At 42.4% G+C, this 27,706-nt stretch overlaps 2 protein-coding genes across 3 annotated transcripts; both read right to left on the reverse strand.

Annotated features, from left to right (window-relative positions):
• Positions 1 to 1,440: 1,440 nt before the first annotated feature.
• LOC140656730 (uncharacterized) lies at positions 1,441 to 14,304 on the reverse strand. Its single transcript, XM_072872800.1, has 10 exons — positions 14,160 to 14,304; positions 9,809 to 10,153; positions 8,554 to 8,669; positions 8,028 to 8,271; positions 6,968 to 7,057; positions 5,476 to 5,535; positions 3,794 to 3,849; positions 3,082 to 3,170; positions 2,576 to 2,602; positions 1,441 to 1,513 (listed from the first exon to the last, which is right to left on the reverse strand). Exons 1-10 carry the CDS (start codon positions 14,302 to 14,304, stop codon positions 1,441 to 1,443), a joined length of 1,245 nt encoding a protein of 414 aa, XP_072728901.1.
• Positions 14,305 to 18,961: 4,657 nt separating this feature from the next.
• LOC140656731 (hepatitis A virus cellular receptor 1 homolog) lies at positions 18,962 to 26,486 on the reverse strand. 2 transcript variants are annotated; one of them, XM_072872801.1, is made up of 8 exons: positions 26,360 to 26,486; positions 23,996 to 24,340; positions 23,332 to 23,382; positions 21,365 to 21,444; positions 21,050 to 21,106; positions 20,191 to 20,305; positions 19,536 to 19,575; positions 18,962 to 19,145 (listed from the first exon to the last, which is right to left on the reverse strand). In XM_072872801.1, the coding sequence occupies exons 1-8, from the start codon at positions 26,481 to 26,483 to the stop codon at positions 19,052 to 19,054; spliced, it is 906 nt and encodes a 301-aa protein (XP_072728902.1). In that variant the 5' UTR covers positions 26,484 to 26,486; the 3' UTR covers positions 18,962 to 19,051. The 2 variants fall into 2 exon arrangements, with proteins under 2 accessions (XP_072728902.1, XP_072728903.1); XM_072872802.1 differs by lacking the exon at positions 23,332 to 23,382.
• Positions 26,487 to 27,706: the final 1,220 nt, after the last annotated feature.

Genomic DNA, 27,706 nt, shown 5'->3' on the forward strand with positions numbered 1-27,706 from the left:
TATGTCTGAGCAGCTAAACAGCCACAGCCCGCTTGCCAGCTCTGCCACACCAAAGTCCTGGGAACAGGGATGGCAGGTCCTGCTGGTGTCCCTGAGGACAGGGTAGGAGTGTGGGAGCAGCTTGTTGCAGACGACTGGGGACAATTGCTGTCCCTAGCAGCACAATGTTTTCCCCCTCAGCCCTTCTGCCCCACTAGAAGCAGCAGACGGTGAATGCACACTTCATCTCTTCTTCTTCACTGTTTTTAGTGTCCCCAGAGCCTTTCCATGGAGGTCACAGGATTTTTGCCTATGCTGCTCAGAAACACTGAGCTGGCTCCACCTCCCATGGGCACCTGAAGGGACAGCCAAGTTTCCAAGAGGTAGCTGTGCTCTGCGCTGTTCTTCTCACCTACAACTTCTCTAAAAGACAAACGGGCAGCGCTGGTGGGACTGGGCACCCCAGCCTCATCCATACGAAACCCAGCCAGATGGCACTATGCTACCCTGTGACTAGGTGCTGGGGCCCTAAATTAAGCACCCTGGGGCTGCGTGGTGCAGGTCTGCATTGCCAAGGAGACTCCACCATGAGAGCTGTTGGTTTTCACAGCTCGTTGTTATGAGGATCAAAAGGCAACTCCAAACAAATGACTGGGGATCCCCTATGCACATTGATGGGGGAGACATGGATTTACAAATGAGTGGTATGGGGAGTTGTTGTGGCAGGATAGAAAAATTTCCCTGTGGGTTGGTCTTCTGGGCATTTTCCCACCTCTGGAAATGCTGCAGTACTTCTTTGGAGAGCTGAGACAGCACACCAGTCATTTCAACACCTGGGGAATAACTAACTCCTGTTCAAATGCCTTAGGATGTGGCATAAAAAGTACAATTGCTAGCGGTAAATTACAAATTTTATTAAGATAGTCTCCAAGGGTCATTTAAACATGCTGAATCACAGGCACCGTTGGTACCCTTTAAGTCATCTGCATTTTTTATTTATACTCGCAGCATTCTTGTGGCTTAATTTTTCTCTTGATTATATGAAAGCAATAAGAACTGTATTTGCTGATTTTTTTCTTTCTTTTTTTTTTTTGGCAATTTGAAGTTAGGCAGCATTCCATGTTATTTCTTCTCTCTTCTGTTCCTCACAGCATAAGTTGTATTCAAGGAAGAACATTAGTAAAAATGGAGAAAAACAAATTAAATTCTGTAACATGGTATTAGTAAGAAGGCAGATACCAGAAACACCTATGAATAATGCATAAAGCACCTTCTGAAAGAAGCTTCTTTATGCAATGAGTTTTAAAGGTGACATGGCAAAATTTGCACAAAGATTTTAAATTTTCACAGTTGAACCTTTGGCCTTTGGTTTACACCCATTGATACATAAGCATCTCTCAATGCAGCATGAAACAGGCCCTCCGTATTTTCCATGGCATCTACAGAAGATGTGGGAGCTCTTCACAGGGAAAAAATGCTGTTTTCTCCTTCAGTGTCACTGAAAACTTTTTCAAGGTCTTCTGCTGGTCCAAGGCTGTAGTGAGAAGCATAGATCACTATGGATGGGGCAAAAGCACATTGCTGCTTCAGAGCATCCTTTCTTATTTGTAATGTGGGCAAATTCCCATTGAAACGGAGACCAGAAGCTACTGAGTCCATTGACTTCAATGGTGCAATGCCTACTTTTTACACCAGATAAGTATTTACCTTGGTAGCATTCTTCTAATGGATAGGAAAGCACTGTTCAGATCTTATAGAGACAGCTGTAGGGCAATCACCATGGGATTCAGAAAAGAGTCCCTCCTTGGCCCCTGATCCTTATGTCCTAGGTGGGGTATGCAGTGGGGGACCATCTACTATTGAAAATTATTGGTCTTTGGCAAAGGGATGATACTTCACTGTGGTTTGTCTAGAGAAAATCCTTTTTTCAAGATAAGCCAGAAGCCATGAGCTTACCAGTTACACCTGCACAGGGTGATTTATCATATATATTTCATATCTGCCTCAAAACGATCACCTCAATGATCACCTCAGATACTTCAGTGTGACCCAAGGAGCGTGTGAGGGGGTGCAGTGGCCCCATGAGAGCTGCAAGAGTTATCTAGTGGTGGAAGGCTTGGTTTGCCACGGTGCTGCAGTATGCCTTTCATGGGGCCCATTCTTTGTGTATTGGCATGAATTACCACTCCGTGGAGGACTGTCCATAAATCCCTGATCCCTTTCTGAGCAATCATTTTGCCAGTTGATCATCATAACCATTTATCTCTTAATTTCTTTAAAATAACCCCGCCAGGGGCATGCCCTGGTATTTGAACAAAGAATAAAGCAAGCTAGGTATTTCCTTAAGCTGGGGTCACTACATAACAGTAAGTACCAGTTGCTGAAGTTCTACAGTGCTCTGGATGTCTGTTCATTGCTACATAGAAGCAGTATCCAGGAACCACTGTTTGATTTTCTGGGGTGAAGTTATCTGAAGCTTGCTCATAGTCAGCACCACAAGCCAGTACTACACCCATTACAATCAGTAGCCAATACCTCCCTGCCTCTAAGAAAAATTACATTGGAACTTATAATAGGAAATTACAAAATGGATTACCTTTTTATTATAAACTTCTTTGTGTGTCTACCTAGAAGCAAAACAATATTAATGTCACAATAGGAAAAAGAAATCTATAACTCTAATGAATCCGTCAAACGAGTTCAGGAGCGAAGACAGCAAGTTGCAAAATTTCTGTGGGATAAGCAGGAAAGAAAGGATCTCATTCTGATTTAAGCTACGCCAATGTCTGTCAGGAGCAATTCCAGGAAACTACGGGACCACTTTACTATAAAGCAAGAGCCAACAAGATGAGCCAGACCTGCAACAAGTGCGTGAACAGGTTCTTTGCACAGGCTTCCTCCTGCTGCATCCCCACCAACTCATGCTCCCTGGTCTCCTCCTGGTGACACAGCCCTGGAGTAAGGACAGCAACCCCCATAAAATGAACAGAGTGCTGTCACAGGGGCCATGGCAGATCTACCAGAAGATTAACCAGAGATACAGAAGGACATCTGCACGAGGCTAGCATTAGAAACATTAAGCAATTATGTGCTTAGGGATACTTACGTTTCCAAAACAAGGACGAGAGCATCAATATGAAAAGAATGGACGCCACTATGAGACAGGCAATGAGAATGGCATAGCTGGGAAACTGGAAGGGAGAAGAGAAAAACTGAAAAGGCTTTAGAAGCATGTTTACTTCACGCAGGAGTGGGTTGCCCTAGTGGCTAAGAGCTCTGAAATATCTGCATTGGGCTGGAATTTGCAATGCTTTTCTGAGCTTGCCTGTACAAAGTATGGAGAAGACACATCAGGTTGATCATGATAAACAACATCTGTTAAGTATTTAATAAATCTTCTTCTGAAGCATTTAAGCCTAGATTCATCCCACTTAACATGAACTTCTTAGTACAGTGTCTAAAGTAGGAGCTTAGTCACCCTCATCCTTCTCTTAATTAGAAACGGGGAAGCGTAACAACCCTCCCAAGTTGCCTTTTGCCTGGTCACACCCTGAGGATGCTACCTCTGCTTCTCTTACAGGGGTGTCAGGGGGATGAGGTTTTTCTGAAGTGTCCAAGGCAGATGGGATGGTCACAGGCTTTGGCTCTATCCACTGGAAAGATGAATAGATGGTTCCTGAGTTTCTAAACAAAAGATCAAGCTACTGTTTGCAAACGCTGTCCCTTTAGTATGAATACACTGAAAATCACTAGCGTGTCCTGCTGTCCTTCTGGCTTCCAGTTAAACACTCTTGAAACTTAGAGGAAGTTTTACCTTATCTCCGTTATCATCATGTTTCTCAGCCTTGTCATCTGAACTCACTGAAATCCCTGAAAATAAAAAAGATTGAAATTATTACTGGCACAGTCACCTGAAGGAGTGAGGGCCACTGTGGTTGTCACTGCTTTAGTCAAGGAGTAATGAACTCTCAGGGAATGAGGAGGGCAAAATCTGGCCCTGAGTAGGAGAAATAAAGCACCTTGCAACCAAAACGGAACAATCTGTTTCCGCCACAAATGGTATGTTAGGCAGTCACTGGGAAATGTCAGTCTCTATCAAGGAAAGAGAAGGCTTCCCAGGGACAGCCCATGAAGCAAGACAGTAGAAACTTGTCTGCTGTGAAGGAGTTTTCACTTCTGTAAGCATGACAAGATGTTCTAGAGAGCTGAGGTAGTAAACAAGGCACAAGTCTAAGTGGAGGAACTGCCTCAGTTTAATTGTGGTCAGACTTATGTGTCACTGCAGTTTTTGAAAGCTGCATCAGTGCTGAAAACCACAGGAAACATCTTTATGTTCAGATAACTTACCACAGATTTAAGAAAGCTCTATGAAGATGATGCATTTTTTTTCTATCCAGGAATATTAAGAATAATTCAGTTCTAGTTTTCTACGCTTTGGAAATAGGGATGAACTAATTGAATGCTCGAGAACTCTTGCAGAAAACTTTTCTGCTGTATCCTATGATCCTACTCTCTTACTTTTGCTAGTGAACTTAAAATCACAAAAAGTTAATCTAGACTTAGGCTTTGGCTCATCATGACCTCATGCTACAAAGTATTGAAGTATTTAAGTATTTGGAGCACTTGATCTGTCACAGGAAGCGCCCAATATTTAGCAGCATCTTAAAAACAGAGTCACTCAGCTTAGTGAATCAAAACCTCAGTTTACATCCTATGACAGCAAAGCTCCTATGCCTTAGGTCATGCCCTAATGTACAGAAAGACTGTGATAAGCAGTGCTTTCAAAGGTTTGACAAGAGAACAACCATGGAGCTTCCATCTGAGCAAAATGTACCAGGGACCAGATGAGTCATTTGTCAAGGCATGTATATGTAACACGCTTGTGGTGCCCAAGACCGCAGCCAAAGGAAACTATATGCATGAGACACCCAGAGTGTCACATGGTGATGGGGGTGATCAGATGGTCACAAATAATCCCATTAGAAAAAAAATGATTTTCTTTTTTTTTAACTTTTCAGAGTATGTTATTCAGTGAATAACTTAATCTCCCCCAGATTTCTCAGTTCTGATCAGCTCTCTCTGAGAGCTGAGTTGATTTGTCTCCATGTACCAAATAATGTGCTTGCATTTTATCAAAGACATACACAGGGCACAGGTAGCTCATATGCATGCAACTATAGCTAGAAATTTGCACTGGAGCAGGAAAGAGATTATAGCTAATAAGCATTACTGCTAGACAAATATAGGTAATAAAACGCTAGCGAGTGCTAAAAATCCCAAGGATACGTGAACATTGCATTTTGCCATACACCTGTTTGATGACACCCCTCTCTCCCTCTCTCAGAAGAGAACTGTAGTTCAGCAGAACTACCCCCAAATACACAAGAAGTGCATATCTCACTCTGACATGCATGTCCCACGAGTCAAAATTAAACTTTCTGTCTGCATGCTGCAGCCGGGCTGATGGGAGCAACTATTGTTGCTTACTTTCCATACCTGAAGGAACAAGGGTTCTGTTCAGGGTCTGAAGTATGGTTGGCGCTGGCAGGGTTGTTCCTGGGGGAAAGCAGGCAAAGACAGAGGGGAAACTAAATCAGAGCCTGGTTGGCGGGAACCAACAACCCCAGCTAATCCAACCTTTCTGGCAAGAATTGCGCTTGGAGATGGAGGGCTCTCTCAACCATGGGTTTCTCTCCCAGCCACTGTGCTCACATCAATACAGAGTTCAGCAACAAATTAGCCTTCCCTTACTTTACAATAAGGCTGGTCCAATGGCTGCATCCATTTAGTGCATCATTTCATAGAGTAAAAGGAGACTGAGTCAAGAACTTAACTTGGCTTATGGCACTTACTAGACAGTGCACAATTATGCTGCAGCATTTTCACACATTATGACAGTATGGCTCTTGGAAACAGCATGACACTAGTTTTTGCATGGGTGGGAGTGTGACTCACATAAGCACGGTACGTTTTCTGCTGTTATTGCTTTTGTGGTGGCTCTTTCTAGCCCACAGTCACAACTTATGTTGCCCCCAGAATCCCAGAGGTAAGACCCTTTGCAAAACTTCCTGTTTACAATGGCAGAATATAGGCATTGTCCAGAACTATATCCAAAAGCTGACAAGTGAGACAGGGGTGAGAAACCCTCACAAATGGTTAAGAGACCAGTTTAGTCTATTTTGTGAGCCATCCCAGGGGCATTAAGGAACAGTTTCCTAAACTCTGTTTCTGCTGTAAGTCTCTAGGTCTAGCAAAGAAGACCTGCAAAAATCTAAATACTGTGTTTTTAAGAATGAAGAGATTCTTTGCATTAGTTGACTCTCTTAGCCAAATTCCTGAATCCATGTCATCCTTGAATTTTAGCTTTCCTTTTTTTAAGTCCTCATTTGAGGGCATCTGGTGGGCAGACTATCACACCTGAATAACTTGAGCCATTCTACTCCTAGACTTGACTGAGAGACAGAAAGTGCAAACTTCATGTAAGTTTGTTCATTTCTCAGATATGGTATGATTTTGTATACCAGTTCCTTTTCTCTTGAAGGAATGACTGATAGTTGTGGTAATTGCCTGCTGCTTTCCATCATGACCAAGGACACATGTTGAGCACTGGAGAGCTGAGCCTGCAGCCACATCTGTCTGAATCTATTCAGTGAGGTTCAAAGCTCACAACACTCAGGGAGGATTTAAAATTGAAAGCTCAATGAACTCACAGTGATGACAAATCAGGTATCTGAGAATTCAGCTTGGATGGTGACAAAAACCAGTTCTTAACTTCTCTCAGACCTGAGATACCCAACAGTAGTGGGTGACTCAAAATCTACTTCCCTTGGAGGCTTAAAAACATGTTTTTCTCTGCTGTTGTTACATCCTGATTTACATCCAGTACGTATTTGGTACACTCTTAAGAATAGTCAATACTTTTGTTTATGACAACCTCTTCATTTCTCTGAACATGCAACTTCTGACCTTGCAACATTATCCTACTCACCTGCAGTTGGCACATCTTCCACCATGACAGAAGTATGAGCACTTTTAGTTCCCTCTGCGGTCGGAAGTGTACTTGGGAATTCAGTAGTCACTGAAACAAAGTAAAAAGTAATGCTTATAAAGATCACCAATTAGGAGGGTCTTCATATGGCATTCAAAATTGCTTGCACAGTTCTGCATCTGCAACTAAGAGGTGAAAATTTGCACCTCAGTTTTCATGTCTGTGGCTCATCCTGCCAAGTAAGTGATGTACTTTACTAGCATGGCCAGTGGTTAGATGATTTAACTGTTCAGATGTGGATGTAATTAATTGTTGCCAAATTTAACTGGGGCATGTTGTTATGGCTGGAAGACAAGAGATGATACAGAAAAACTGTCCTCAGATGTTCAGGTCAGAAAGAACTTCAAGTGATAGAAGACCCAAAAAATGTACAAAACCCAGCCTTTTGTGCAGACATCAATCTGTGGAAAAGAAGTCACTGGTGTGGATAAAGTAGCAACCTAGGAATGGTTAGGATGATAATAGGTCACTCTAATCAACTAAATATTAATAATAACAGGAGCTTTCATATGGGATGACAATGTAAGTACTCAACTTTAAGCATGTTTTGAATTCTCACTGACTTTATTGCTCAAGCAGAACGTGCTCTAAACTAACCTTTTCAGCAGACCATTTCAATTGTGTTTCCCAAATCAAGAAAAAAATTAGTGCATAGTTGAGTGAACGTCTCTTACTCCATCCCAGCTGCAGGACTTTGCACTTATTTCTGTTGTACTTCATGAGGTTTCTGTCACATTATTTCTCCAGCCTGTTAAAACTCCTCTGAATGCAAGCCTAACCCTCTGCTATCTTGGCCATTCACCCCAGTTTGTCATCATCCACAACATTTGACCTGTGTTTCCTTAAACCTATGGAGACATACCTATAGGCATCTTAGAGACAACTTCCCAGATACAAATATAAGTATCTGGAGAGTCTCGATGATGCCAGAGTAAAGCTAACACAGACCATCTCTGCTACACAGAAAAAGGAAAGGACTGGTGCTGGTTACCATTTGTACCTCCAGGAAGACGGACAGACTCTGCTGAGCAGAACACGTCATCATCTTCAGTCCTCATGTCAGCTGCTTGGAAACCTGTTGGAAAATCTGGGAGAGGACTGGTTGTCACCATAGTTGCTGGAAAAGTATCATTTGCTGTCACAGCAAATGTTGGGGGAGCAATGGTCTCCAGTGTAATTACTGCTGGAGACTCAGTGGTTGCAGTTGTTGCTTCGGGGACAGTGGTTGTCAAGAGGACACTAGTCTCTGCTGTTGCTTGATGATCGGTGGTTGCAGTTGTTGCTTCAGGGACAGTGGTTGTCAGGAGGACAGCAGTGTCTGCTGTTGCTTGATGATCGGTGGTTGCAGTTGTTGCTTCAGGGACAGTGGTTGTCAGGAGGACAGCAGTGTCTGCTGTTGTTTGATGATCAGTGGTTGCAGTTGTTGCTTCAGGGACAGTGGTTGTCAAGAGGACACTAGTCTCTGCTGTTGCTTGATGATCGGTGGTTGCAGTTGTTGCTTCAGGGACAGTGGTTGTCAGGAGGACAGCAGTCTCTGCTGTTGTTTGATGATCAGAGGTTGCCTGGGGAGCAAAAGTTGTTTTTCTAAAATGTTTGGTGGAAACGGGGGCCCTTCTCGTGGTGGTTGTCATCACTGGAGGGGCTGTCCAGAAAAAACATAGCCAAGAGAAAAGCTAGATCAGAGCATTCACAACTTACCCTGAGGAAAGCCAACCCAGAAATGAATGAAAATTATCTAGCTGCCAAAATACTGAGAATGAAGGTGGGAGAGTCGCTATTTAAAAAGGTTGTTTAATTAGCAGAAAACATGCCCCAGCTACAGCAATTCCCAGATTACAGATGTGCCTTTTTTTTTTTTTTTTTTTGGTAGGTCTCAAACACCCCCTCCCTGACCCTCTTACAGAAATGGAAGGGCCAGAACCTTGCATGGTAGAACACAAAAACTGCAAATTTTGTGATTTTGCTTTTCAATGTCTTCATAAAAATAAAATAAATAAAATAGCTCAATTTTCAGCTACAAGCTTCTTGCTAATCTTTTCAGCTGGTCCTTTTTTATGAACTCTGTTGTGCTCAAACTCAGGGATAGATGTGGGATTGCAGCATTTTTCCCCCACTCTCTTGTTATATCACTTACAACAGGCATACAAGAGTGCGGTGTACATCAGCACCAATTGCACTCCTGAACACCCTGTAAAAGTCAGAAAAAAAATTGTCTTTCTGCCGTGTGGAGGGTGGGTACCATCTTTTTTTCTGTGCTTTGCAATGCTTTTCAGCCTCTTCTTGACTTTGTAAGACCCTTACTTTATCCTGCAGCTCAGCCAAATAATAGGAAGGGGAAAAAGTCCTTCAAGACTCTGAGACAAAATTTCTAAACACGTGGGTCTCTTTATGCCATGAACCAAACGAAAGCCTTTTTGGTGTTGGGGTGAACCCCACATGAAAACCTGAATTTCATTCCAAGGGCTCTTCAAATGATAAATCCCTTTTTTAATTCCATCATCTTTTAGAACGTCAAATATAGCTACACAATGAGAAATTAAATATTTCATTTGAAAGGCAAAAAAAGGGTAAAAGTTACTATTTGCTCATCAAAACTGCTCATTGAATGTGATTCAAATTGGCAACTGGTTGCAGACCTCCCTTGAAAACTACATAATTTAGGAAAAACACTTCTTGCCAAAACAAACAAACAAGAAAAGCACACGTAAACTCCAATTTTAAACTCCTATCCAGTGAGAGGTTTCTCCCGGCTGGCTGTATCACGAAGGTCCCCAAACTCACCTCTGACCACCTCCAGCCGCATGTTCTGTTTGATGTCGTTGAACCAGCCCGGGATCTCCACACGGCAGCAGTATGTACCTGCATCTTCTGCCTTCACTTTCCCAATCGTGAGAGACACATCTCCATAGGAAATATAGCCCCGGAGACTGTATCTCTGAGATTTTCTGAACGTCACCCTATTCCCAGTGGTGTGCAAAATTTTGTTTTTGCACTTTGAATTTGGGCACGGACCTCTGCCCCAGCACATATCTGAGATGTCCTTATGTCGTGCCACCTGGTAGAAGCAAGGCAACTGAACAGGTTGCCCTATTACTCCTCTAACAACAGCTTCGGATGCGGTGTGCGCTGTCAAGGAAGAACAAGGAAAGATGAGCGTTGGCAGTCTCCGATGAGTGACTCTACCTATGAGGCGGGAAAAGAAACACTCCTGCCTGCAGGCAGGCCACAGTTACTGATCCCTCAAGATTTCCCCTGGAGCCTGTGGCAGCGAATGGCCCAGGGCACTACAGGCAACAGCCAGGAGCTTGCAGACATTGGCTTGCTGCTGGAGGGCTCCATGCTCTGGCCCTGTCCAGCGGCTGCAGGGCTGCACACGAAATACATCATTCACATCAAACATGGTAAGCGAAGCCGAGGTCTGTCGCTGGCAGACTAGACCTGTGCAAATGGAGTTTGGGAACTCTGCTCCCATCCCATCTCCTCTCCTAAGAGACTGTTTGAAAGTCGTTCAGAAACCTGGTGTTAAATACATCTGGTTTTCTCAGTCCACCATCATCTCCTTCAAAAAGGAAATGCTGTCATAGTTGCTTTTCACTGTCAGTCTCGATAGCAGGGTCCAAAATACCTATTCATGTGTGAAATTAGGGCCTAATTAAGCTGGCAGAGCAGTGGGATCTGTCAATGGGAACCCATTCTCAGAAAGCGCACTGCTCTTCCTGTTTCTGAGCAAGCGCTGCCAACTATCCCACTTACCTTGCAGAGCACTGTGTACATCGAAGCTTTAACTGCTAGTGTTATACTGATGTAAAAAGAGCATATGCATGCTTTCCTTGTGCTCTTACTCTTAATGACCAGCTTTACTTGCTGTTTACAGCCAATACTCACCTTAGCATCTGGTTTGAATCTTTGCTACTATATATTGTTCCCTTTTAACTGTCTATGCAGTTCCCAGATTGCCCTAAAAGGGATTTCTTCTTCATGAAAGGCACTATACAAAAAAGGTTCTCATACAGGAACAAATCTTTTCTGGTTTACATTCATCTAGTCTGTGTTGGTCCACCTACTTTGTTGCCTTTTTCCCCCATGTTATCATTTACATATGGTGGAGCAGGAACTGAGGGACCTGGGGAGCATCCAGATCTGGTCCTCTGCTGCAGCAAGAGGATCATCCCGCAGATCTGATGTCTCATGGCCAGCTTGCTTACCCCAAAGAGGACTTACAGCAGTTGCTGCTATTATCACCAGCTTTGGCCCTGCTTTGCCAAACATTTCTATTTTGCCAGCTGTTTGAATGCCTTTTCTTTTTGGCATGACTCCCAGATAGCAAACAGATGCTTCCAACTGTGTCCATGTCTCTTTTGTTTTGTCTTTAATGGACTAGTCCCTAGGTGAGGTTTTAGTCTGTGGCAGACTGCCTCATGACTTGTTATTGGGATGACATTTCAGCTTCATTATTGCTTATCCCATTGGCAAGATAAGCCAACTCGTTGAGGTTTCCACAGCTCCAAAAGCTAGAAGAGTAGAGGCAGACAAAACAACATGCAATATGGTGTGAAGGGCAGAAGCTTTTGCAGTGAAATGAAGGTAGGATGTGCCAAAAAAATGAATTCCTGAATACAGGATAAGGCTTTGCAAGATGGCTGCTTGTTTTAGTCCTTGGAAAGGGTAGGTTCATTTGCCTTGTTACAGCAAAACAAACAGAGAAAACAGCCTCTTTCTGTGACAACAGAACAAAACAGTTCATCCAGTTGACCTTGAAAGTATCCCTAGGGGAGCAGGGGTCTAGTCACTGAGCAGGTTAACACATATTTTCAAGTCACCCCAGCAAAGATGTGTGCAAAACCAAGACCAGCTTGAACTGTTCCTGGAGTTAAGGTCACTGCTGCTCAAGCAGAAATGGACTCATCTTCTGTTCTTATTTCATCCCCGTCCTGCACAGCACAAAAGCAGCTTCATTAAGCACCCTTTAACAAATGAAAATTTGCCTGCTCTTCTCTTTGAAAGAAGCAGAGCCCTGAACTTAATAAATAAATAAATAAAAAGAAGAAGAGGGAAGACACAAGGCACCAGAGTGTCTCCAGTGCAGTTTCCCACCAGTTTTGGTGCTAGAAAGTTACAGGTTTTGCAGTTTCAAATCCTCTTTTAATTTATGTGGAGCTAATGTTGCTAACATCTGCCTGCACTGCAGGCTGATATGGAAAGCTTCAATACCACAACAGGCTCAATTCAACAGTATGAGCCTCTGCAAGGACTAAATAACTTCCTTCTCAGTTGCAGCCTCTTCCGCAGACACATTTTCCAAATCAAATAGTAAACAGAACTGAATGAACATGTCTTTGAAATTAAGAGGTTCCTCAGACTGTTATATTGTGACACCCTAGTCTTACTGTGAGAGGAATCCTACCCTTGTCCATGGCGGTGACCCTCCTAGGCATCCACATTTGACCCAAGGCACCCTGAGCATCAGCTATGCCTAGGTAGTCTCACTGAAGTCAATGAGGTTTGCCATTCGAAGTCCTTATCCAAGTGAGAGAGAGAAATGGACTCCAGATGTTTAGTGTATCTTCCAAAATAGAAAGGGGTATTCATAATTGTTCAGATCATACACATATTCATATATAGTCTCTCTTGAACCAACCCTCAGTGACAGTTGGTATTAAGCAGTAAATCCAATAGTTGCTGTTGTAGTGGTCTTCTCTCCCTTAGACTGGTCATTGGGTGGACAAAGACATACATCCTCCAGCCAAGACAGCTGGTTGAAAAATAATTTTTTTTCTTGATCTATTTCTGCAATAATTTTCCTTATTTGTAGAAGATACTTGGCATCTTTTCCCTATCAACCCTATTTTTTTTAATTTCTTCTTGAAGCTTCTGTACTGATGAAATTGCAGAGAAAATGACTGATAAACAGAAAAGAAGCATTTAACTGCCCACTCTGCTGGTTTTCTGAGTCTCAAGACTACCTGTTCTCACCACTGAGCTGAGTTAAAGAGAAGGCAACAAAAAGCCATTCTCACCCTCAGTAGCTCTGCATATAAGAAAGTTTTTGAAATAAGACCAAATGGAGGCAAGCACTTCCAATTTATTTTGAGGCTGGAGATATGGCAAGGAAAGAGCCCTCCTGTTTCTTCTGCTGAGACTGGCAAAAGACAAAAAAGATTATGGAATTCCCTGGGCTACAACAAGGTGCCAGCAAAGCTCCACTTGCACAGCAGTCACCATGGAGGTTGTGTTACCCTGCCTCAAAGGGGCAGGGATCACCTCTTGCCCTCAGTGTATCCTGCTGCTGACCAAACTTTTCCACTACTTTTCAGATCCATTTAAGAACACGGCAATTGCTGTAGACGTTATATGTAATATTTCATCCTGGCAGAGGTTAGCCAGTTAATATTTAGTCATCTGAGACAGAATTTCCCGAAATGCCTGAGTGATTTAAAAGCACAACTCCCATTAGGAGCTCATGCCCCACTGAAAGTGGGTGAACTCACATTCCTGAGCCACCTCAGGCAATTTGGAAACTGAATTGCTGATGCCTAAATGCACATGCAGAAATGTAGCCGATACCAACCATGCTTGCAAGACCCAGCCTCCCAAGTTACTCTTCTTTGACTTCTGTCTTTTTTAGGATTCAGATTTTAGGTGGGTGAACTGAACACTTGGGAGTAAACGGAGAGGAATCTCCAGCCGCTCTTTTCCATACTCAGTTCATAGCAGCAGACAGCCCTCAGAGTTTCAGAAAATCCTTTCTTTATCATGCATATACATTCGTTACTCTGTCAATATTTCAATTCCCTAGCTTGGGCTGTGTCAGCATTGTAGTGTGGTGGAGAGACAGATGAAGAAGCAAAGCCAGCAGTACACATTTAACAGTAGTAAAGAAATTAGATAGTTTGCGGGACGGGGGAACTAACCAACCCTATACACAAAGGAAACCACAGACATTTTTTAAAAGAAAAAGAAAAAAAAAATTCTCAATCAGTATTAACTCAATAAGTTAAGAAAACTTTTGAAGCTCCATATACAATTATGACCTTTTTCACCATTTTGTTTTCACAACACAAGTGTCACTGTTTTTAATTTTACAAAATTTTTGTTTCCTGAGCAAGCACACAAAAAGCAGGTGAAGACTCACCTATAAAGATCTGTATCATAGTCCAGTGAAACAGCACAAAATGGGACATTTTAGCTGTCGGAGACTCCAGGGCAGTGAGTGGAAGGAGAGAAAACGAGATCTTGTACTTTGCAGAGATGCTGAGTGAGCCCCACTGAAGTCTCATTTCTCCATTTCGAGATATTATGTACCGCAACTGCTTCTTTCCCATGCTTCCGGATAGAAGTTGGTCAAAAGAGGTGATTCTCCTGCTACATTTAGCAATGGTGCAGCCTCACTTTGAGTACTGTGTGCAGTTCTGGGCCCCACAATTTAAGAAGGATGTGAAGGTCCTTGAATGCATCCAGAGGAGGGCAACAAAGCTGGTGAAAGGGCTGGAAGGTATGTCCTATGAGGAGCGGCTGAGGACTCTGCGTTTGTCTAGTTTGGAGAAAAGGAGGCTGAGGGGCAACCTCATTGCTCTCCACAGCGTCCTCAGAAGGGGACGTGGAGAGGGAGGTGCTGAGCTCTTCTCCCTGCCTTGTATCCAGTGATAGGACACATGGGAATGATTCAAAGCTGCGCCAGGGAGGTTTAGACTGGACATTGGGAAGCATTTCTTTACCAAGAGGGTGGTCAAACACTGGAACAGGCTTCCTAGAGAGGTGGTCAATGCCCCAAGCCTGTCAGTGTTTAAGAGGCATTTGGAAAATGGTGAGCGGTTGTGAGCGGTGGTGAGCGGTTGTATCACTTGGGGTTTTTTCCTGGGTTTTGTTTCTCTCTCTCTCTTGTTGTTTTCCTTCTCATTACAAATTTATTATTATTATTATTGTTTTGTTCCAATTATTAAACTGTTCTTATCTCAACCCACAAGTTTTCTTACTTTTGCTCTTCCGATTCTCTCCCCCACCCCACCGGGGGGGGGGGGGGGAGGGCAAGCAAGCGGCTGTGTGGTGCTTAATTGACGACTGGGGTTGAACCACTGTTGTGGTTTAAATTGTAATGAAAAGGAAAATAATGAGAGAGAGAGAGAGAGTAACAAAACCCAGGGAAAAACAAAAAAACCCTAAGTGATACAACCGCTCACCACCCGCTGACCGATACCCAGCCCATCCCCGAGTAGCGATCGCTGCCCCTGGCCAAGTCCCCCAGTTTCTATACTGAGCATGACGCCATATGGTCTGGAATAGCCCTTTGGCCAGTTTGGGTCAGCTGTCCTGGCTGTGCCCCCTCCCAGCTTCTTGTGCACCTGGCAGAGCATGGGAAGCTGAAAAGTCCTTGATTTAGTATAAGCGCTGCTTAGCAACAACTAAAAGATCAGTGTGTTATCAATATCATTCTCACGCTAAAATCCAAAACACAGCACTAGACCAGCTACTAGGAAGAAAATTAACTCTACCCCAGCCGAAACCAGGACAACCACGACACACCAGCATGCAACCAAGAGATGCTGCTGTAGCCAACTTAGTGGCAGATTCAAGCAGCGTGAAGCTCAGAGAACTATTCTGAGTTTATTCTGAATCAAAGCGATGCCGGAATGCTGCTCCGTACCTTCACATGCTTCAGTGCAGCATAAAGAGCAGCCAGCGGGGATAGACACGACAATACAGCAGCGTCTTATTGTCGACATTGTAAGGCAGGTTAACCAGCAATCAGTAAAATATCTAATTTGCTGTATTCTACCAGGTACAGTTCATACAATGCCAAGTACGTACAGCCCCAGCTGTTCTGTGAACAGAACTAATGAAACCTGATGTGTCCAATATCCGGAGACTTTTTCCCTGCAATGATCCCAGTTTCTCCTTTGCCTCCCATCGCTCACCATTAAGCAGTGGCTGCGAGCCCATGCCCAGCTGATGCCAGTGCAGGGAGCAGCTGAATCCCACCTGGGGCACAAATTTGGAGCTTTATCCAGCTACCAGTTTCCATGAAGCTTGTCAAAACACAATTGCTCACTATGTTGCAGGTGACTCGGGAAGGAGGACGATGAACACGGCATCACGTCAGCTTTGTTTCTTTAGCAAGACTGGGCTAAATGCAGCAGAGTGAATTGAGAAAGGCCACCCAAAATCCAAGCATGCTGGGAAGAACCAGAAAAACATGCCTTGCTTTCTGCTTCTGTACTGCTGTCTAGTGGCTTCTTGCAAGCAGAAAAGGAAAGGCAGAGAGCTGTCTCAAAAAAAATCAGTTTGCAGCTCATTAGCCTTATCACACTCAATATGCTGCTGGTTTGTGTGCAGCTGGATAATCTCTTAATGGGTGAACAGGCTTCAAGTGCCACCTGCTCATCTCTGGGGATCATTTTGAAATGCCGGTTCTAAGATTCACTGACACGAGTGGAAATCATGAAAAAGCACAGGGAGCTTCTGCCTGCATGTATCATACTGCATATCCAAGGCAAAGTTCTTGCTCCACACAAAATTTGCAAAGTCTGTTTACCAAGTAATGCACAGCAGAAAGGAAACTTTAATCAAGATTTTGGTTATTAGATATTCTAGAACTTTATTTTACATTGAAAACTCGCTGACACAAGAATTAGTCTGAATTAGTCTGTAATATTAAGAAAAAATTCCTTATGGGCAAGCAATTTTCATGATTAGCAGTCTTAAGGATAGTCCTCAAACTCCTTAAGAGCATGAGTGGTTGGAATCAGATAATTTTGGAAACCCCACACTTGTCTAACTCTGATCCCAGTAGAGATTGATATGGTAAAATTGCAGAAAGCAGAAATTGCTGAAGATCTAGTTCAGAGACCAGATCAGACTTCCTCCAGCCCCAGTCATGGGCTAGAGCCCACAGCAGCAACACGCTCAGCCAGGCAGAAGGAAAGCAACGTCTGCAGTAGGGTCAGTAATTTTAGCTTAGTAATTGCTACTAACAGCCAAATACAAAAATACAGTCTAACACCAGCAGGTCCCTTCTAGTTTCAGTACCTTCTTACACAAAGCGACACATGACATGAAGACAGACAATTGCAGAGCTGGTTTCCTCCACCCCTTTTCCTGCCCAGGGATCAGTAATCACCTAGTATCTGTGCTCCCACACTGAGCTCTTCAGTCAACCATTAACTCACCTCTGCATTTTCAACCTTTAGGCCTGCTCCAACAGACAGTGCCAAGACAACGCACAGCACAAATGAAAATACAAAGCACACCAGGGTCACCTATCCCAACCTGCTTTCCATTTTGTCCTTCCTCAACAGGATGAGGAGACTTTCCCTCCTTCGTGAGTCTTTGCAAGCACACTCACCTGCAATGTCCCACCTTAGCCAGGCTCTCCAGGACTCCTGGGGGAAAACACTCCCCTCCCCAGTCAGCTCAAGCCCTCCCATCTCTACCAGCTGGGGGAAGGAGGGGTAATGGCTCCACCAAACCCAGCTCCCCTTAAAGCACAACCTCAAGTGGCCTCAAGTGTCTCAGCTGTTAACATAAATACCTACTGATTTTATTATTGCCCCTTTATGCCTCATTGTATAATACAGCTTTGTTCTTTGCATGATTCCCTCGAAAATTATGAACTCAATAACAGAAAGTTTGCGGTATTTCTGTGAGTCTTCCCCGTGGCAGCAATGTCTGCTTTAGGTGTTCCACATTGCTGCTTGGGATGAGCTTCAGGGCAAAATTTGTACTGGTCAATATTTGGTAAGCATCGGTCTCTCTCCTGCCTGTACTACTTTTCTGCTCTTTCAGGAAGTCCCCAGCCTCTGTTTAAAAATGTGTTCTTAAAAATGATTAGGGAAAATTACTCTTCCGCTAAAGCTGATTTGGGTATGTTGTGCCTATTGCTCAACAACGCATAAAGTGTTGATTCATACTTATGGGGCTGCCTCCATTTATTTATTTTAAGTAAACCAAAGTTTAGTTGAGTTTATTGCAGAGAATAAAAGCCAAAAGCCATGTCTTAACCGAGGAACAATGGAGGAGAGGCGCTACGCCACAGATACTCCCCATTTATGAGCTAAAAGCCATCAAACAAATCCAGCATAAGACAGAGTTGTTTGGTATGCAGAGGGGTGTAAAGGCAGGGCAAACTTTCAGCCAATATTTTGTGCAATGTCCATGACTTCTCAACAAGTTAAGAAAAGCAAGAGTTAAACTTTACAAAGTAGTTATTTTTTGTTCAGTTGTTTTAAAGGCCTGGAAGTGAGACTTTCCACCCTGACAACTTGTCAGGGCATAGGCGGGCCCAAGGAGAAAGCCACAGAAAAGGTGACGTATTCTGCAGAGGAAAACACACTTAGTCATAGCTCTCTGAAAACAAGCTGTGAATATTCTGCACATTGAAGTACTGATCCTGTACGCTCCAAGGACATCCCATTAGGGGGTAAGCATCAATAGCTCCTCCAGATTTAACTGTGGGTAGACAGGAATTACTACATTGCATTACTGAGCTGTTACCAGGACTGGGTATACCTGGGAATTTTCAATGAAAATTCAACTAAATGTATATTGAAATACTAATACTACCAAGTTTTTCCATGTGTCATCTTTGTCACAGCAGCTATGAGATTGCTTCTGCCCTCTGATAGCATGGACTCTTTTGTAGCTGGCAGATACAACACACAGTGAAGACAAACTTTTAAAAACCATGTGGTTTTCCTTTTGTGATAGAGTAGCCATTCTGGCAATTCCTCTTTTTTCCAGAAAGGAAGAGAGAATTTGAAGCAGATGATAAATATAATGGTAACTTTTTTTAGGGTTTGATAAGTGGATTCTGGAAATTTCCATTCTGGGTTTCCATTTCTTGGAATGGAAAATGAAGTTTCAAAAAATGAAGTTTTTAATTAGAAGTGTAGCTTTTATTTGTTTTATTAGAATGATGTGAATAATGCTTCAGTAGTCCAGTCACATTTAGCTGCTGAGCAGAGGGAGCAGCTAACATTTTGCAAACTATTTAATGTCCCGGCAATGACAAAGGCAAGCAGCATGCAGTCCTTAGTGTATTATATAAATGTTTTCCTCTGCATGGATTTCATCTTCCAGGGCACTATGGTTCCCTGCATGTTCTGGTCTCCAATATGCAATGAAGCTGCACAAAAGAGTAAAAACCATGCTGTTAAACAAAAACCAGACAAACACAGAAGAGCAGATAGCTAAATCATCCAGCTCACTGGAAAAATGTAAAATATGCAAACCCACTTATTTAAACATGACTGATAATGAATCATTTTTCCACTTATGAGACAACCCACACTTGAAGTTTGCGTGCTCCCTAATGCAATGAACTGACACTTATACTCATTTTTGCTTACTAATGATAAGTAGCAGGATTTATTAATTTCTTTTTGCAATGTTTCCTATTAACTCGAGATTAAAAAAACAAAGTCAAAGTATGTGGTGGAGCAGTCAACATACTGACAACATTTTCTTTCTGTGACCTAATTTGTCCTATTAGCTAAAGTGGAAACAGAATACTTACTTTCCAAAGTCACCCATCTTCTTTGTATTGTATAAATATTCTAAAGACCATCCAGAATGAAAATAAAGAAAAAAGAAAGAAAACAAATAATTTTCTTTAAACCACCAGAAGCAAGTAAAGTAGCAGTTAAAAAAATTCATGTGTAAGAAACAAAATAAGGGAACTTTAAGCAGATGTTTTCAGTATAGGAAATCCCCATTATTTCCATGATATCTAATTCATATGGCTTGGTCTGACCAAGAGCATCTATGGAGAAAGTCTGGCACATAGAAAAATATTGGATATGGTTATATGAAACCACTGCCCCTCCCATTGGGAAAGACTAGGACAACATGGCAACTCAGGAACAGGGTAGGAGGAAATGAGGGGGGCAGGGGAGGTGGACTTGTATCACACATCTCCTCACCAGACCATGGGTCAGCTGGTTACTAAGGAGTCTGAGATGTAAAATGATGAGACCACATTGGGACCTTGCTGTTCTGTGCCGCAGAGGCTACGAGAGAGCTGAGCAAGCAACCACAGCACAGGGCACAGGGTGAGGCCATCCAGAGACCTTAGCTCACTTCCCTGAAGCAGAAGACATGTGGCATCTTCCACAGCTGTGATTAGATGTACCTGACCAATCCTTGAATAACCTCCTGTGAAAAGTACTTACGTCTAGTGAGGAACAGAGCCAAAATAAGGATGGCTAGAAGTACCACACATAAACCAATCCCAATGTATAGGCCATTTTCTGAAAACTGCTGACTAGGAAATGACACAGACGTGTTCTGTCAAACACAAAACAGATGAGCATTAGTGGCACTGAGAGCAAGAAGCCCATACAGCACCCGAAGGCCATTTGTGTGTTTTGCAACCCTGCAGTAAAAGTACACTTGAGATCAAGAGCCTAATTTGAGATACCTGACTAGTTTCAAGCAGAATCACTGCAACAGTTGTGTGAACCACGCTGTTAAACACATTATTTGAGATTGTCAAAGGACCGGAAGTTATGACAAATCCCATTTGTTCAGGTTTAATACTATTCAGTGAATATTTTTTATGATTAAAATATCTCCTGGTGTCACACCCTCCTGCCTTTTTGACAGCTTATTCAGTAGTTATTCAAGGCTTTATACCAATAAGTAAATATGCCTTCTCCTTGCATTGGTCTTTATTCAGGCAAAACTTCTTTCTGAAGTCAGCCATTAGATATCTAACCTCTCATTAGGAACTCAGGCCTGGAAAGATGCTGAAGTGCAGTATGGTGCCTAACTTACGTTATGCACACGCAGCAGTATGAATGCCCACAGCACATACTGCCTTGTAGTACGTCACAGCAGGCCTTCCCAAAGGCTGTCTAGTCTTCCCGATAAAATTTGGGTGATGTTACTGCCTGTCACCCTGCAATACGTGCTGGAGGACTCAGCAGGACAGACAGAGCTGCCCATTTGAACCCCTTTGCACAGAGAGCGCAGGGCATCCCTGTGCTGTCAGGTAGTCCAATTTCAACTCTTCCCCATATCCTGCCATACCTGCAGGTTTGAGGTTACATCCAAGCAGTCTGAGGTGCTTGAGCAGGGACCAGAGGCCTGAAAGGCAATACAGGTGTTGCTAAAGCTCTTCCTGCATTAGTAGGAAGTACTTTATGCATGCAAAGCAGGTTTTTTTTCCTCTTCAATAATGAGCACATAAGCATTCTTTCATAAGCACTAAACGAGCAGATGACGAAAAAAATATTATTTTGCAATCAAACTAAAACAGTAAAAGTGAACTGTAGGGATGACCCAATAACCTCTTATGGCTAGCCACTCTGTCTAGGTATGCTATAACACAACAGAGATGCTTACTGTCTGAGGAGCTTCCGAGGCAGAAACCGATGGCCACGTTCTTGTGATGGTAAAGGATGATATACTGGTGCTCCCAGGAGCTGAGCAAAGGCAAGACAAACACATCACTTGCACAGAGAACCATTCTGCCTTGACAGAGAGGAATTTGTACTGCTGACTTGGGACCACTGAACTTAAGTATCTCTGTATCAGGGGTCTTGGCTCTGCATATCGTAAAGAGGTTGGTGCCTTCAGAGGGCAGCACAAAACTCTGAATATTGGAGCCTCTGCTGCCCTTTTCACAGCTTTGAATTCCTTCCAGGAAACACTTAGCTCTTGCTGTTATCTCAACACAGGGCCTAGAAGGAAGGATTTACCAAGGTAGGCATCTGTTTTTGGAGCCAAGAAGAGGCAGTGGATGCCTAAAGCAAACTTAGGTTATCTGATGAAAACTGGTTCAGGTTAGCTCAGGGCCTTGAAAGAGCAAGTGGTGCAGAGTTAGAGAAAGCAAGTGATAAAGTCCCAGAGAGCTATACAATAAACAGACTGACCAAAGTGTGATATGTTTGCATAAGGACCTGCAGCATATTTTGAGGTAATTTTCCAGAGAAAAGCTGTTTGCAATATTTAAAATTCAGTGCTACAAACTTATGTCTTCCATATCATCAGTCTCAGTTTCTCCATGTGTTGTCAGATGATATACAACTCTCCTGAAAACAAAGCCTCCTGTTCACATTATGACAACCCCAGGTCGTTCCTTTGACATTTTAAATTGTTACCCTTATCCCAGAAGCTTTATTTTGAAGAGGACAAGATCATCTGCTTCACTGTTCTCTTCCATTGGAGACTCTCTTCCATTGAGAATTGCTACATCAGAGGCACATGGCCACCTGCCTTTTCCAGTCTCCCTCTGTGTGAACATCCACATATTAACTTGTATTCTGAAAACATAAAAAATTGTTCTACCAGCAGCTAAGGAAGATGTCACAGGGTGAAGAAAACCCGTGAGTTCTAAGATTAGAACCCATGTTATTTGTAACTAGAACAGAAACAGTCTGAGGAAGTCTTCACTTCTTCCAAAAAGGAAATGCAACTGTTGTAACATTTTAGAGTTGCTTAGCCAGAAACATCTGAGATAGAGGGAGAAATATAAATGGCATCCCCGATTTTTCTTTCAAAATACAGAGAATAAGCTATTGTGACACTATGAGCTCTCTTGTGTACTGGAAATCAAAGTTGTCTTTTTCAGACTGAAAAAGATGCAGCTGAGTGGGTATACGATACAAGTCTATAAACTTGTGAGTGGAACAGAGAAACAGAGTGAGGAACAGTTGTTCAGTCTCTTCCACTACAAGGGGCCTCACATTATTGAATATGCATAGGCTACAGAGAACGTGGGCAGCCTCTGAGACACACAGTATACGAGGGTAGAAGAATACTTTGGCGCTGTATCACAAAATTACTGCCCTGTTTCTACAATCCTCCTTAATCATCTGCTGTTGACTTCTACCGAGATAGGATCCTGAATTAGATGCACTTTTGAGCTAGCTCAATAAAACAGTTCTATGTTACAGAGCAACACATAAATTGATTAAATAGTGGGCACACCCAACTCCTAAAAAATTTGTTGTTTACTGTTCATGGGATGCATTTCCGGAAGATGAGGTGAGATTTTATACCACAAAGAATACAACATACCAAAACAATAGCCATGAGAAAAACACTGCTTGCAGCACCAATAAAACATCTACTTAAGCATAACACCTGGAAGCAAACTTCCTCCCACATATACATGTTCCTTCTGTTGGACTCTCTACATAATGTCAGGTAGAATTTAAATCTAAGTTCTGATCTCTGATTCTATGGTAATGTTTAGTAAATTTTAGCCAAGACATTCCTATCATCTATCATTTTGTTTCCTTCCTAAGATCCCCACTTGCAATATAGCTTATATATGCTGTTGGGATTAATACTTGGAAAAAAGTTACCTGAGGTCTGTTCAGAGGTGTAAGTGTGAGGACTTGCAGTAGAGATCCTAGCTGATGTTAAAAAATAAAACAAAACCAACATAGGTTATAATGAAAGTTAGCATGCATTTACGTAGTGAAAAAGAGGAAGCGTTTCTATCATGAACTTTTGCTAGCACCAGCTACACAAGTACATCTGTCAGCCACTTGCTCCATATATTATTATGCTTTTTACAAACAAGAGAAAAACTAAAAATCAAAGGAAGAGTTGATTTTAAAAATTGTCTTATACTAATTTTGTGTCCCTGGGCTTTACTCTGGAATCAAGCAGGGAAAATGAAGCAGTTTTCCATGAAAAGGGTGCAAGTATAGCACTTCAGATGAATTAAGTACCCTATGCCGCCTTTTCTCTTAAATTCTTCAATTAGTGCTTCTAAGAAAGTTCAGTAGTGCTGTGCACCATGAAACAAAGCACCACATCCTTTTTTTAATTGCAGTGACTGCGCTGGGATTACAACAATGCCAAAGACAGCTTAATTTAAACAGCAGTAACAGCAGATCTGCAAAGTCCTAAGATCAGTCCTATGGATGATTATGGAAATCATTTCCACCACAAGCTTTGAAATCCAGACTCAACAGAAGATTTACCACAATAGCACTGACACAAGAGAGCCTCTGCACTCACCTTTCTCTATCACAACCTTGTGATTACTTGTCTGATCATTGAACCACCCTGAGATCTCCACGCGGCAGCAGTATATCCCACTGTCTGCTTCCTCGGCGTTCATGATCGTGAGGGACACATCGCCCATCTGCAGGTTCCCTTTCAACATATACCTGCTGTTGTACTGCTGTGTCACCTTCCATCCATCTGTCCAGATAATGGTCCGATAACATTTTGAAACAGGGCAGCTGTCACGACCCCAGCACATTGATGTGATGTCTTGTGTCCCCTTAACACTGTAAAAGCAGGGCACAGTGATATTCTGACCAACCTTTCCTTTCACAAGTGATCCTGATACTGTGGGGTCTGTGGACAAAAAGACAAAAGTAGTTGTTGAGCACAGTGCATGCAAGTGGAAGCTTCTCACACATCTTGCATGACCTGATACCTCCCATCTCACAAACACCATCAGGCATTGCTGGATCGGGTTTTCCATGAGTAGATGTGAATCCCAGCAGGAGTGATGCAGTGACGGATAATGATCGGGCCAGTGATTTGTTCAGAATGTGTTTCTAGCCAGAGAAAGAAGAAACACACTTCCTGCAGCATCTGCAGGTAGGCAGAGAGGTGAAGAGAGAACAGAGTTTGGATCTGCATAACTCGGTGGCTTCTCTTTAGCCACGTCCAGTCTGTTAGCTCTTTATTTTTTTTCCTTAGTTCACATTTAATCCAAGCCACACACAGGGGAACAGTAAGACACTGAGTTTCGTTAAAACCATTGTGGGAAACTCTTCCTCCCTTTCAATGAAAAGCCCCTAAATGGCAGGTTTTGTCAGAATGATCACTGCTGAACACGTTTCCTTTTTCCTTGCCTAATGACAGATTTTGCCAATTCCTATGAGAAGAGATTTTTCAGAGCTTTTCTGAAAAATTGTATACCCTTTTTTTCACTACCCTATTGTCTTTCCTCATTCTTATGCAGTTTCTAACTTGTTTGGTTCCCATTAAAAGTCATTTTTCACATTTCGAGAAGGCTGTGTCACACTATTCAAGTCAAAACAGTGAGACCTAGCAGCCAGTAGTCCATTCATCACAGCGAGACAGTTTATTTTGCTGTGTTCAGACCACTCCAGTCAATATTCCCTTTAGGAGGATTTTTAATAAAAGCTGTATTAAGTGCCAGCCAAAATCATTTGTGCTCTGGTCATCCAGTCATAGCCATCCTGTAACCACCTTCTTCTAACAGGTTGTGCAGTGGGGCTCCCGAGGTACACATTCTGTCTGCTTGTACTTCAAAGAAAACTGTTTGCCATATACTTACCACTACACATTTCTTATCAAATCCAGTAACATGGGATCACATGTGTAAATATTTCAGTCTATCCGTATTAACATTTCAGGGACAGAATTGTCTGCAGCAAGTACAGGCAACAAATTATCTTTATTAAAAGTCTAGCCCAGTCTATAATTGGGAGGGGAGCTCCCCGAGGCAGGTCCACCAACATGCACCAGTGGATCCCAAGCACTGTATGGCTTGATTGCAACTGTCCCTTGTGAAAAAGCTGTTTTCCCCAGCTCAGCTCATTTTCCTAACCTGAACTCTTACAGTTAAAAATAAGTCTGCAACAGAGACTTTGCCACAATAGCATACTAGAAACTAATCTCTGAAAATAATGTATTTTATTTAATATAAAAAGGCAAGCTCTAAGTGAATCTCATCATAAAAGGCTTTATAAAGAACTAGAGGAAACAATATCTGTAATACCCCTTTTCTTTCCACTGAACATATTCTACCACTGAATTTTTAATGTCTATCTGCCTATACTAGTACCACTCTGCAACCTGTTGTTTTCAGTGCTATTGCCTTTAACAATATTTTCCTAGGACGACTGCTTTCTCAGAATAAAAAAGGAGAAATTATCAATTTGTCCCAATAAAATTTCATATTGGCTAAAAAACACCAGAAGCCACAGATGACCTTTTCCCTGTCTTCCTAAGCATTCACATTCGCAAAGCCTGTTGAAATGAAATATCCTTGTTTTACATCTTTTCTAAAATGATTTAAAGTTCTCTGCTCACCTCAGATCATTATCTAAAAAAACCCCAAAAGATCATTCACTAATAAGACTTGCGGACAGCCCAAGAAGCAGTCTTTAAAACCATGATACACTCAGCCTGATTTTGTTTTAAAAAGGAGATAAGGCCATCAGAAGACTATTGAGCCACTATGATAAAGTTCTATTCATAACACAAAACCGCAGTTTCTATGCCATGTGGCCACTCTTCCCGTTGTAACATAAAATCTCTCTCTTTACAACCCTCAGAAACATTGATGCATGTTACCTCCATCCACTTCCACCTATTCGTTTAGGCCCGCTTAGTTACCTGTAAACAGGATCAGAAGAATCCAGTTCATGCAGAAATAAGACGACATCATGGCTGAAGATGAGGAACACCACTCCTGTTCACCCTTCGTGCACCTACATTCAAGAAAACTTATCTTCTTCATAAACTTCTGGTTTTACTTCTTAGTACGTCCTCTTCAGACACGGCTGAGAATGCCCTTTAGACTAATCCGGATTGCCTTTCCTGTGGTTAGTCTTTTAGTTAGTTTGTTTCTAGCAGCACAGACAAGTGCTGCTGCTGATAGCGTACACAGCTGAACTCTTGCTGACTGTGGTTTGACTAAAAGGCTAAAATACTTTGCAGCACTTCAGAAATCTACTTCTCGTTTTTTTCCAGATCTGCTTGATTACAGTAGATGAAACTGTCAGCACCACTGAGCTGACATAACCATCAGTAATCCATTGCCCCATACTCCTACCCACACTTTTTTTTGCCATAGTGGATAGAATTTGCACAAGAGATTACATAGGGTATGTAACAGACCGTGGTAAACAGAAAGGACTTGGCAAAATAACAGATTCCTAGGAAGAATTACTCGAGCATTTAATAATGAGTTTCTGGTTCTAATACTTAGAAGCAGCTCAGAGCATCTTTAGGCAAATTCTAGTCAAATCTTCTTTGTCAAATTTTCTTCATGGGCTATAATTTGGTAGTAATGGAAAACTGCCCTACTGTTACACAGTTATAGCCTAATAGAGTTGCAGTCTTATCATCTGACTTAAAAATTCCGTATGCATCTGGGCTTTCACAATATAAACTAACACATACAGAATACAGAGGTCACTTTGGAAGTAGCGTGGAAACCATGTCGTCCCAGGCTCAAGGCTCGCTTTGACAAAAATGTTGCTGAAATACAGCTTTTGAGAAATGGTGTTCCCTGGCCACTCTCTCTCTCTGTTTTACCTAACTCTTCTTGAGGACATCTTGTCTTTTTGTATTGGTTGGACTTGAACTGCAGCTGTGATCAAGCGTATTTGATCTAGGACCAACAAATGTTCTTTGCTGAAGTAACTAATCTACTTTACACTGTTTTATACAGACAAAATTAAGTTGTAAAGAGTTACTTTTATCAATAACTGAAACAGCAGAAATGCTTCCAAACACATACCCAAAAACATACATTAGGCTAGAATCAGAACCAACAGAGTTGTCTGGCACTGACTACCTTACATTAGAGCAGAGTCACCAAAGTGACAGTTTCTTTAAGTGAAAAGGAAGAAAACAAGGGATTAAAGCAGCCAAGAGATAAACACTAGCAACATACCTGTAGCAAAGAGCTGAGAGAAGGAGGGAGAAAGGGGGATTTTTGTATGCAGTGGCCGGAAG

Source organism: Ciconia boyciana, chromosome 9 (genome assembly GCF_034638445.1).
Source record: "Ciconia boyciana chromosome 9, ASM3463844v1, whole genome shotgun sequence".
NCBI lineage: Eukaryota > Metazoa > Chordata > Aves > Ciconiiformes > Ciconiidae > Ciconia > Ciconia boyciana.